The sequence below is a fragment of the Pelmatolapia mariae genome, linkage group LG10_11, assembly GCF_036321145.2.
Source record: "Pelmatolapia mariae isolate MD_Pm_ZW linkage group LG10_11, Pm_UMD_F_2, whole genome shotgun sequence".
NCBI classification, from domain to species: Eukaryota; Metazoa; Chordata; class Actinopteri; order Cichliformes; family Cichlidae; genus Pelmatolapia; species Pelmatolapia mariae.
The window spans coordinates 57,510,317-57,523,172 of NC_086236.1; the positions used below are offsets into that span (position 1 = coordinate 57,510,317).

At 41.2% G+C, this 12,856-nt stretch overlaps 1 protein-coding gene across 2 annotated transcripts in view; it reads right to left on the bottom strand.

The window, feature by feature from the left end:
• Positions 1-1,104: 1,104 nt before the first annotated feature.
• si:dkey-246i14.3 (ephrin A4) overlaps positions 1,105-12,856 on the bottom strand; it is a 33,345-nt gene continuing 21,593 nt past the window's right edge. Inside the window, exons 3-5 of one of the 2 annotated variants that reach the window (XM_063486854.1) lie at positions 8,723-8,791; positions 3,577-3,603; positions 1,105-2,964 (exon numbers count right to left, since the gene is read on the bottom strand). In XM_063486854.1, coding sequence (XP_063342924.1) covers positions 2,882-2,964; positions 3,577-3,603; positions 8,723-8,791 — 179 coding nt within the window. In that variant the 3' untranslated portion in view covers positions 1,105-2,881. The remainder of the gene's footprint in view (positions 2,965-3,576; positions 3,604-8,722; positions 8,792-12,856) is intronic. The other variant, XM_063486855.1, reaches the window with a different exon arrangement.

Genomic DNA, 12,856 nt, shown 5'->3' on the forward strand with positions numbered 1-12,856 from the left:
GGAAAACCTCGGCGGAAACTTGGTGGGATTTTTACGATCTTCTAAATTTATATTATACGGCAACATCTGTCTACAATTATAAACTTCGTTTTGGACGTTTACTTCAATTCCAGCATTTGCATATCAACACATAACAAGAGTCAACATCCATAAAGTGAGGAATAAAATATCAGAATTGTAATATTTGATATGATTGTTCCAGTGTTTCAGGTTTTAAATCAAAGCTAGAACTATTACACGAAAGCTTTTGGTGTGTGCATGCTTTTGCAGGAGTAAACATCCATACAGTTTAACACGCAACACAGAGAGAGGTGCTACTGCTTTTAAAGTCCTTTTCCTTTTACACCACTCTAAAAGCATAATTCTCTTTCTGCTGATTTGAGTATGCTTACTTTATCATTCTCAATGGTAAAAAAATAAATAAATAAAAATCCAAGCATGAGCTCTGGAATGTGAAGGTCAAAAATCAAAGCCACTTCAAAACAACATGCCTCAACAGTACCAAACATGTCATCAGAAGAGATCATAAACCATGAAATAGAAGCATTAGTCCCATTATCCAGGAAATTGCCTCCCTAGCTTCACAATCTTCACATTCTATATTACAGCCTATATAAATGGAAATGCATTTACAGCTTATTTGGATGAACACCTCTATGTTTTAAAAAAACATTAAACAGAAACATCTCCTTTAGGGCTAAAACCAGCCTTGGACCTGACCGAAAATAACTACCTTAAGGTCAATGTACTGGCTATGATGCTACAAAGTCTATTAATACTTGAAGTCTATTGGGTATCTGAATCTTATCAGGCTTTGGCCCCCACAGATAAAAACTCTGCTCGATATTCTACTAGGTTACTCACATTACAACGGCCTCTTACACCACAAGGTCATTTCAAGTCCCCGAAGTCTCCTTATCTCTATACTCTGGTGTATTGCACTGAATGAATGTGTGTGTGTCCCACCAATAAAAACGTGTGTGTGTGTGTGTGTGTGTGTGTCGTCACTGAGACTGTGGTTACATAAACAACTCAATATATTCAAAAGATAAATAATCATGTACTCAAACCATTTAAATGCAATCATATTTATTTTGTTGTTTAGCCACATAAAAAAGGCTCAGATTGCAGTTGGCTCTTCACAGAAGAAGCTACATTCTTCACTAAAATGTGAAAGCAGAACACACATAAACCGCTTACAACAAAGTCCTAGTAGTAGACTACATGATGGTGGGGGAAGAACTACATCACTGACCAGGATATTTAAAAAAAATCTTCAAACATTTGTCACCCATTTAAGAATAAAATGACATATATAAAAAAACAATGACATGATTGGTGCGATTTACAGCATTTTGATACTCAAGTTGACACTCACATATACATATAAAGCTAGGATAAAGTGTACAATTAACGTATAGATTTTTCTAACACAAGTCACTCAAATATTTTGGGTAGATAATTTTGTGATGTAATAAATATATTACCTTAATTTAATTTCAATGAAAAATACACATTTACATCTTCTCTAATTTAAAAATATCTAATTTGAAAAATAAATGAATTTTAATTTGTTAGGATTTTTTAAACGAGTGTCTATAATTTGGAAGGACTTTCTTTAAAAGCAAAAAAAAGCAAAAACAAGAAATAAACGACATTTAAATCATTTTGAGAAACTACATCATAGCAGAGCGTACTGAAAAATATACCAGTAAATACACACATATATGGAAAAAAAATCATTGTTTTTAGTCAAATTTTTGTTGTTAAATAAAAAAAGGTAAGTTCTCACTAAAATGTGTTGTATAGTCAATACATCTTTTTTTTCTGGCAGATTATATTAACTATACAGCAAAAGCTAAAAGAAAGCATATGTGAAAAACAAAACAAAACAAAGAACAACTAAAGGAGCAAATAGTTTGTATCCTTATCTGCACAACTGCTGGACCAACAGGAGAATCAACCAATCAGTTCCACAGTGTGTTCAGTGGAGTGAGATGAGCTGATGCTGTCCAGCTACCCATAAACCTCTCCGTTCTGCTTATTAAGGGTGCAGATGCAGAACAGTGGAGTGGCAAATCAGAGAGGACAAACGCTGTCCCAGGTCCCATTATTAACATACAGCACCAGGTTCTAGTGTCCAGTTTCTGGGTTTACGGTCAACCCAGTTCAACTCCAGTACAACCAGTTTAATCCCAGCAGGGGGCGCAGGAGCGCAGCCTCACTCTTCGAGAATATTCCCCAGTTCCTCCGAAAATGCCTTTTGTTTCAAAATCTAATTAGCTAAAAAAGTAGAACACATGTGTCTCGATCACGTCAGAAACGAGGCAATGAAAGATCATTCAGGTATTTGCGCATGGCAAAGTACAGCATGTCAGAACAAAGTAAAGAAGTCACCAGCTAACTGAGTGACCTCTAACCTGAGCCGCTAAGTACAGTAGTATGTGTTTATTTGGCCACTTTTCACCAGGTTGAAAATGAGAAACAAAACAAGAAACAAAGAAAAACTTGGTACGAGTCCAGACTGACTCATTATTCCTCTGAAATCAGACTGGGATATGAGTCTTACAGTCAGGCTTAGCTGTAGAATTGATATTAAGTGGTATTACTTACACAACAGGTAGGAAAACAAAATAATCAGAAATGAATCATTGTGATTCATAATGTCAGTTCCTGACTCACTGTGGCCCCGTTTTGGAGAAGATTTCCGATTCTTTCCAGATTTTCACACGTAAACAGCCACAAGGCAATAAGTGTCATTTTGCAATAGCTTAGCAAATATGGCATTGTGTAATTCACAAGTAGTGCAGACTGCAAGGCGTACTTGTACGCCCCATTCCCACGGAGAACTGGTGGGAGGTCAGCGATGAGGACGGACAGTTCAGGTAGTCAACAGGAGCACGATGAGGAGGAGCGGAGGTGAAGCTGTCCTCAGTGAGGATCCACTACTTAGAGGTACCTTTTCTGAAACAGAGATGTATGAAAAATCTTCAACTGATACATGACATATAACCAAATTTGCTCAAATCTGTTTTCCAAGATTTGGGCTTGTCCTTGCTTGTCAAGAGAGATCTAAACAGTGACAGGATACGATGTTAATTCAGATACCAACTGGCCTTCAAATTAATAGCAACAGTTTTGCAAAGCCTCTGGGTTTTCTGAGTAGCACTAGATGAACTGACTGGCTTAAACAAAGCCCTGACCCCAACCCCATTAAACACTTTTAGGTCAAACTGGAGCACTGATTGTGTTTTACATCTTGTCAACTAACATCAGCGCCACAAATCACTAATGCCCTTGTGGTCGAATTGGTTAAAATCTCTTTGTGGAAACTTCCCAGGCCAGCGGAGGCTGGTAAAGCGACACATCAATGTCCATTAATTCAGCAATCGCTTTTGTTCCACTTCTTTTGACTTGTTTATCTTACGTTTAAAGCGTGTTCGAACATTGCAGTAAATGAGAGAAGACACAGAGGTACAGAGGTACAGAGGTACGACCTGTCTGTTAATCGTGTAAGCATGCACATATGGCGGAAAGATTATAAGTTTAAGACGAGTTTAAGACGTTGCATCTCACCTTGTTTTTGTTTTGAACCTTCTGATGCTGGAATAAGCAAGTGGGATGGGGGGTGGGGGTGGGAGAGAAAAGATTTAGATAAAGTTGAGGCAAAGAAACAAGTTGCTGATTAGTCATTTTTCCATGCTTAACTTTCTCAATAAAGCTGCTGCTTTGTGGAACAAGAGGAGCAAGAAACAGACAAATGACCAGGGGAAGGTATTTACCATTACTCAAAGACTAACGCCATGAAAAATGAGTACTGACTGGCTGTGCAACCCTAAATATGTCCCCTATGCAAATTCTTCTAAAGGTCGGATAAAAAAAGAGCTTGAGAAGCATGGCAACAGGAAAAGATAGTGTTATGTAAATTAGAAAGAGTAAGAATGATCAAGATTATACAGAGGGGATACAGGAAATGAAAAAGAGGGAGGGAAAAATAAAAGAAAATTCAAAATGACAGAGCGAAACCAAGAAGTGGACAGAAGATGAAAGGGAGAGCAGTGGAGACTCGAGTGAGAAAGTACGGCAAAAAAAAAAAAAAAAAAAAAAAAAAAGAAGGTTGGAAAGATTGAAACAAGGTCAGACAGAGAGAAAAGGGAGGGAGAGAAAGAGACGGGATAAGAGGGTGTTTGTGTCTGGGCGTCACTTTCTCAGCAGGAGGGGGACTAAAAGGAAATAATGGAGGGAAGAATGGAGGATGCTATGATGCAGGAACAGGGAGGGCTTAAAGAAAAGACAAAAAAATACAGGTAGTGGGGCTAAAAACGGTTAAAAATCCCTCCTGATAGAGAAGCGCCATATAATACTAGTGAGTGCGTACAGAGGGGTCAGGGAACGAGGATGAGCTTGCACAATTGCAGGTGTTATTAAATGAATCTATGGCCTTGAACCAACCTCAGAGAACTGCAACCCTGAACGCTCACAAGACACACAAACTGCATTTATTTCCTGGAGATGTAACCGTAACTTAACTGCTTGTGTGCACCCATAAGGAAGACGCGTCCCCATAACGTGACTGCAGATTTCAGACCCCACAACATTAATAATACCTGCACCCCCCCCCCCCCCACACACACACACAGGCAGAATGCGTATCGATGATGCCAGCTAACTAACACCATATCCCACAGTTTCTTCCTGTGTGACTGTTATGCTGACACAAGTCACTACATTATTTCTGTGCAAACAGTGACCATCTAAGGGTTAAGGATTAGAAGTCTGGGCCTTGTGCAGAGCTTGTGTGAGTATGTGTGTGTAAGTGTGTGAGAAACAGCGGGAAACCCCCCCCCCCCCAAAAGCAAACAGACAAAAATAGCAGAGAGTTCCTACTTAAATGGCCTTTCTGCACTCCGTAAAAATGTTCTCAAAATTGTTTATTTAAAATATGTACAATTAAAAAATATTTTAACGCATTTCAAGGACCACACAATTGCTTCTCATTTGCTGCCCTTCAACTTGAAATTGTACAATGAAAATATATTAATATCTTTATATAGGTGGACATTTGGATGGGAAAACTTATTCATGGTAGTTTTTAAAAAAATAAAACCTGTATTTTAAGAGTAAAACTTCTCAAAGGTACACTAACAGTTAGCATTACGTGTAGCTCGCACGTAATGCGCAGTTGGAAAATAAAATTTGCTCATAAATGCCTTGTGTTTGCCCGGGTGTGTTTGATATGTGTGTTTTGATCCAACTTTAATCACATCATTTGCGCAGAAGCCGAATGTTCGGACATTCGTTTGTGTCAACATCACAATTTTGGTCATGGCGAGCCCCCCGCGACAAAATGGTGCCCATGGTGGCGTGACTGCAAGAAGAGTGCCCTCTCTGCACTGCAGTCAGAAACAAGCCGCATGTGTAACTGTACATGCACAACCATGGTTAAGTGAATGTGTGTGTATGGCGGTGGAAATGTGTGTGTGTGTGTTCTTCAGTCAGCATAACGCCCCACTGCAGAGACAGACAATGTTCCACCATCCCACCTCTCCTCTCATGCCGCCATTTTACACAAGCAGGAGGTAACGTTAACCAAATCTGATTTTTAATCGCTTAACTGAAAAACAAAAATAAAATCGCGAACGAATAACGAAACGCGCAAATCGATGAAGACGGGGAAAGTCCATTTTGAGTCCGAAGTTCGGGATCCGAGCGAGCTCGGCTGGGCGAGCGGTTTGTGCACGTCGCTGTTCGAGTCTTGTCCCTGAGTATAATGAGTTCAGAGGGTACAAAGGTATTTGGGCGGGAGGGGAGGGGGTTAAGGAGGGCACTGGAGTAAGAAATTAGAAAAAAATGGATGGAAAAAAGGGAGAAAGAAAGTGGGGAAAATGGTGAAGCTCTGTAAACTGAAATGAATGTAACGGACTGCTCACAGCAGGAGAACGGCAGGAAAAAAAAGGGAAGAGAGACAGAGAAAGAAAGGGAATCAATTAGAGAGAGAGGAGAGTTGGTCTGTAATGGTTTCTCACAGTAGGACGGCTGAAAAACAGAAAGGCAGCGAGACAGAGTGACAAGAAGAACAAGAGAGATAAACACAACAGGATGAGTTTTAGGGAAAAAGTTGCAGCGTAACAAAAAAAAAAAGGTGAGCGTAGAGTAAGAGGCAAAGCGAGCCAATGAAAGATGCAATTGAGGGCTGCAGGGCGCCACAGATTTCACACGACAGCAGTCTGCTGATGCCGATTCAAAGCCCTGTTTTCTGATGCAACACAGGCTTTCAGCAAAGTCCTTTCTCTTGTGTGATTCCTGACAGTTTTGCTCAATTAAACATCACATCATCACACACATCGCTGTGCTAAAATTCATAACCGAAGCCTAAAGAGCCGAAACACGCTTTACAATACGACAAAAAACAAGTTAGGGAAACAACGTTGCGGAGAGCCATGTGTGCAGAACATCATTAGGAGCCTCCCGTGTCAACTATGCTGCCCTGCCTAGTTTGTTGTGTTCTTCGGTTAAATTAAGGCGATAAACACACATTCACACACTGGAGAGGAGATCGAGGGACCGGAGAGTGGTAGCTGACCTTGGAGCAATGACAGCGTACCTGATGGACTCGCTCACTGTCACCACTCTGTCCTTCAGTCTGATGTGAGGCAGTGGGTCGTTTTGTGTGTGTGTGCACTCCTATAATAAATTCAAACACCCACAACAGGGGCATCCCCGTATTGAACTTTTAATTATATGGGCTTCTTTCTGTAAAAAGAGGAGGAGGAGGGAGGGAGGTGCGTGTTTTGAAGTTTAGATAAGAGATGTAGCTGAAGGACAGGAGCTGCCATCACCAGCGGCCACACACACACACACATTCAGCGAGTATAAAGGCACTGTGTGCCCTGCTGCCATGCTACCTGTCAGATAAAAGGGAACCTGAGCAGGAAGGAACTAGGGAGTATGCGAGGTGTTACCACAGGGAACAACACAACAACAGCTGTGGTAAACCGCCACTAATGGACAGCCAAAGAGAGAAAGAGAAATCCTACAACTCTCCTTCATCTCCTCTCTCATCCATCTAATTTGCTCCCATCTCGCCGGCCTCATGCATGTTCATCCCAACGCACTCGCCGCACAGCATGTGCGCGACAGAGATGGAGCGAAGAAGAGAAACGGGAAGACAGAGAGTCGGTGAATAACTGTAGATATGGAGATACAACAAAGAGATAGAGAGAACACGGGAAAGATAGGGGAGGTGGAGTGGGGCGGGGTCTGGGAGGTGGGGTGGGAGAGTCGGGTGGAGGACGTGTAAGACACTGCCATGGATGGTGCCTAGATTAGTTTTGCTCCAGTAGCGAAAGATCATAAAAAATGAGGAAGGGAGGAGAGAGCTGAAGAGACAGAGAGAAGGGGGGGATTAGTGCCACTTCAGGAATGACAGAAGACTGAAGAAAGAAAGAGCAGGAGGTTGGAGTAGTGGGGGGAGTCAAAGACAAGGAGACGGAGATCCTGAAATTTAGTCGGGATTAGTTTTGGTTAAGAAATAGGATGAGAGGCTGAGAGGGGAAAAAATGAGACAAGGAACAGTACATTGACGTATGTGTATCTTTGAAGGGGAAGTCTTTCTGCTATGAAGTAAATAGATTTTTACAGTAAAGTCAAGCATGCGCTCATGTCTCCCTGCATGCACGATCCAGGTGATTGCAAATATTTTAATTATTTTTGGCTCAGATGGGCTGATCAGGGAAAAGCTGTCAGAAGGTCAAGACTGCATTAGCATTTTCTCACTGAACAACTATCTGTGGTATTTCTAATTAATGACAGCAGGATAATTAGCATATAAAAAAAGTCATCAGCCTTCACTCTGGTAATAACGCAGCAAATTACCCCCCGTATCACCAGGACGGTGAGAACCATTCGGAGACGGCTGGAGCTCCTTTTATTCCACTTTAATTGTCTTCCCTTTTTTTCCAAACTGATGAATTTAGTCAGTGCTGATTGATTAGACAACCACGAAACCAGTTTCTTTAGTACAAGTGCGTGTTAGCGCAACAAACCCCCTGCAGATAACACTGGGATGGGAACTGGGACGGGCGTCTGAGACACGCATGTGGGGGTATACACACACACACACTTACACTTGTACAAATTGAACTCCAGAAGAATGCACGCAAAGGCCCATAGATGCAGAAACCCACCAAAACAAAAAAAAGCGCACTTGGTAGTACACATAGAAAGGCTCCCACGCACACACTGACAACTATACAGGGATTCCCACTGTGACTGGGCAACATTCCCAACCGGAATGGGCAGCTCACTGGACTGGAAGACTAACATTACTCCAGGCGGGCTCTGGATTAGATCAACTCTGGGAATTTCAGATGGGGACAGAGTGATTGAGAGAGAATGAGGAAGGTAGTTTTAAAAAAAGAGAGAGACGGAGAGAGTAGGGGAGGGGTAAAATGTGTTTTAGAAGATGTTGTCTCATTTATATGGTAAAGATAAATATTTTGAAGCGTAAAGATGCGTTAGGTTTCAATGATTATAGCACAGATTTTTAAAAAAGAGAAAAGAGAAGAAAGCAGAAGGTACATTAGAGGGGATAAGCAGAAGTCTAAACATGATGCTATGCAGCTCATGTAGTAGAGATGTGAGAGGCAGAGAAAAGAGTGTCTTGGTGTACAAAGTGGGTGAGCATGAAAGAAACAACAGATGAAAAGAGGAGTGTACTCACTGGGCGCACAGCACACTGTGACGCGCAACTTCATACATGGCAGAGGAGGGCCTTCATCTGTGGGTAGAGCTGGAAAGAACAAGGAAAAGAAAAAGATGTAAATAAGCTTCACACATAATAAATCCAACAACCGGTTAGCCAATATTAAAAAAAATGTAATTAACACTTGCTGAATGAAACTCTTCCAAAACAAAAATGTACTCTTTGAGAAGTCCTGTGCTACTGCTGGTGAATTCATATTATAAGCTTAAGGAACAGCAAGGTTATTTATTTAGGTTTTCTGTTTTAACCATATCAATAACTCATGACATCTCCCCCCCAAAAAAACACTCCCTGTGTGTACTTATCAGACTCATCTACACAACTAAATAAAAACAATGCGACACAATCGAGAGTGCAACCATTACAGAACGCAACACTTTCGATCCACTCAGATTATGGCCCACATGGGAACACAGGCAAACATCAGCGGTATTACCTGCCACTCTAACGCTGCTTTTGCAAAACAAATGTGTCTGGAAACTGCAGTTAAAGGCTTTTTATCTTTGAATAAAAACGGCAACAAATTCAAGACCCAACACACAAGTCGAGTGTACGATTACCAACAGTTTGTCTCACTTTGTACCGACACTTTCGACTGATAAGACGCAGCAAGTCCTCCGAGAAGTCTGTGGTACAGCACAGAATGACAGTGGAGCTGTAGAACTGGGTTATGCTTATGACGACTGAAGCAGCTCCATCACAAACAGAAACTAGAAGGGCAATTTGAAAGTGCAGTAATCCAAAATTTGTTCAAACCTTGCGATTTTAACAGAAATGTAACACGCTCTTCATTCGCCCATCTTTCACCTCTCTAACACATGTCAAGTTATCCAGCTTTTCAAAGCTTTTTTTATTGTGCTCATAGAAAAACAAATAATACTGAAAATGAAACGAGGTTTACAAAATATGATACTCCATTGTGCTAGCATAATGGGCTTTTTCACAGAGTAGCCACTTCAACTTGTCATAGCAGAAAAAGCTAATGTGCTACCACTGCTAAGCCAAAGAACCAGAGCTCTGTTTACCCAAATATGCTTTAAAGCAAAGTCGGTTATAAAATGTGTCTTACATGCACTTGTAAGTTTAACAGAAAAGGCACTTTCCCAAAAACATTATAACTTAAGGGGCACTCAGAAATGACAATAGATTAAAACGTTTCTACTAACCAATGTTAGCACATTGGGAGATTAAACATAGCTACACTGCCACAACACAGGTTCAAATGAACCGAGCAACTTAATGTTAAGTTAATGGTTAAAAAAAGATCATCTAGTTTGTCAATTACTCCATACCCCAGTCTCAAAACAATTCACAATGATCATTATTCATGTCCCATCTTAACACAAAATGTTAATTCGTTTTTTTTCAGAAACATCGAATGTGTTTTCTAAGGTTCTACTTTTAGCTGGCAGGATCCAGAGTTTATTAACAGACCCTCTAGATCTACATTCAGACATGTAAACGGTCAAACTGAATGAATAAATTGCTTCATCTACTCGTCACACACTGGTACATTTTTTCCAGATAAAACGAATTTCACAAAGTCAGAAAGCTGGTGGGAATCTCTACTTTAGCAACTTTCATAGGAATAAATGGAGTGACAACCATCTACACCCACTGGTCACTTTATTAGGCACAGAAGGTCAACTCGTTGTTAATGCAAATATCTAATCAGCTATTTGTGTTGATCACATGACAGCAGTGCAACACATTTAAGCACGTAGACATGATTGAGACGACCTGCTTCCACTGACCACCAGAACGTGGAAGGCGATTAAAGTGACTTTGAACGTAGCATGGTTGTTGTTGGTGCTAGACTGGTTGGTGTGAGTATTTCAGGAACTGATGTTTTACTTGGATTTTCCTACACAACCATCTCTAGGTTTTACAGAGAAAAACTGAAAACATCCAGTGAGCAACAGTTCTCTAGGCGATGTCAGAGGTCAACAAAAAATGGCCAGGCAATAGTAACTTAACTCACTTGTTACAAGAAAGCTATGCAATGCACAACCATGTAAAATCTTAAAGCACCTGCGCTACAACAGCTGAAGACCACAGCAGGCGCCAGTCCTTTCAGCTAAGAATAGGAAAGTGAGTTCACTCGGGTTCACCAAAACTGGACAACAGAAGTTTGGAAAAATGTTGCCTGGACTTTCTGCTGCAACATTCAGAATGTGGTGTAAAAATAAAAGCATCCTGCTTGTATTAACAGTTCAAGCTAGCAGTGGTGTAATGGTGAGGGATATTTTCTTTGCACACTTTGGACACCTTACTACAAATATTGTTTAAAACACCACAGCCCACCTGAGCATTGTTGCTGGCCATGTCTATCCCTTTATGACTACAGCAGAATAACGCACAAATCATCTTAACCTGGTTTCTTGAACATGAAAATCTGTTTGGTGTACTTAAATGAACTCCACGGTCACCAGATCTGAATGCAACATCGGATGTGGTGGACACGTTCCAGTCTTTTTGTTAAATGGTGAAAAAAAAAATGCATTGCAATTTTATGACACTGGGCTCTGAATTATGTCCATCAGTTCATAGTATTTCAACTCAAACTTTTGTTAACCGTTTCTGTATTTCTGCGTTTTCCTATTTGTAATAATTTACTGTTGACTCTCCAAATGCCAAGTCCTTTGTTTGTTTCCTCGGCTTTCCTTTATCTGCCGCATTTTTCAAATGTCTTGTGATTGTTGTCAAAGCAGTGAGATCTGTTGTTCTAAACTCTCTTTGTCACCATTACTCTGGCCTTAAATTGTTAACTGCTGGGAAGAGCTGACTATCAGAGGATGTAAAGGTGTTTCCTGTTTTTGGGGATCTAGATATGGAGACCCAATGGGTCTTGGTCAGCAGGGTGAGCAGTAGGGCAGAGACCAGGAGACAGTGGGTTGTCACTGTCATAGTCTGTGGGAGAGATGAGCTGAGCCCGGCTCAGACTCAGCCAACTAATGCCATTAGTGTTTCTAATACCATTGTACTGTTCTCCCGGGCTAATGCCATTATGCAGTCTCCAGTGCTGCGGGCCCATTCAGTGCACACACCCCAGAGCCAGACATTTGGACCAACTTTACGCCTTATCTTTGATGTGGACAAAACACACACAATCGCCCAGAGCCCGATGTGGCCCAAACCAGGGGGTAAGATCTATTGTTGCTTTTCTGTGAACTGGCATGAACTACCACAATAGCCCAGTGTGCATGTGCGTACATACATACGTTTGTGTGTGTGTGTTAGTGTGTGTGAGCGCGTCTCATACCCTCACAATGCTCCATTGTCCCTCAGACCGCAGCAGTAATTTATGTAAAGATTCTTTCTTTTCCTTCATTTCCATCCATCACTATTGTTGTTCCCCACTTTTCTCTCTCCCATTTGGGTTCCACTCATCCATCCTCCCATCCCTTTCTCCCCCCACCCTTCCCGTACTGTGAGACTGTGTCCATCTTTTGCTCTTTTTCTCCCCGTGTCACTCTTCCACGCTTCTCTACCTCCGTCTGCTTCTCTGCCTGCCTTTTTTTCCTCCCTCGCTGTCGCCATGTATTGATCTCGATTTCTTCCACCTACACTTTTTTGTCTCTTTGTTGTCACCCTTCCGTACTATGCATTCCCTTGACTCTTTCATTCTCTGCTTTCGTTTCATGCCCTCCCCCCTCTTGGACTTACACCAGAAGTTGTAAAAAAGCAAGCAAAAAAAAAAAAAAAAAGGCAACTGATTTTACAGCCACTAAGCCATCTTCTGTATCTTTCCCTCCCTTTTTTCCCTCCAGTGGTTTGAAATAAATGAGTGAGGGGAGAGGATTGCAGGAGGATGTCACGGAGAAACCATCACTTAAATTGTGCAACAGCCTACAGGTTTATGAAAACATCATATTAATGTCATTCAGCATGAATTTATGGATAACATTAATGGCATTCAGAAAGCTGCAGTTTGCCGACACTCATAAAAAAACACGCTGGCTTAAGCAACAGTGAAACCTTTTTATCCTTTAAATATGTAAGGCTTTCTGGCCGCCACATCATCTCCTGCACAGGTGTCTTTGCACAGACTGATGAACTGAAACATTAAATATTTAGATTTCTTTTTCTTTT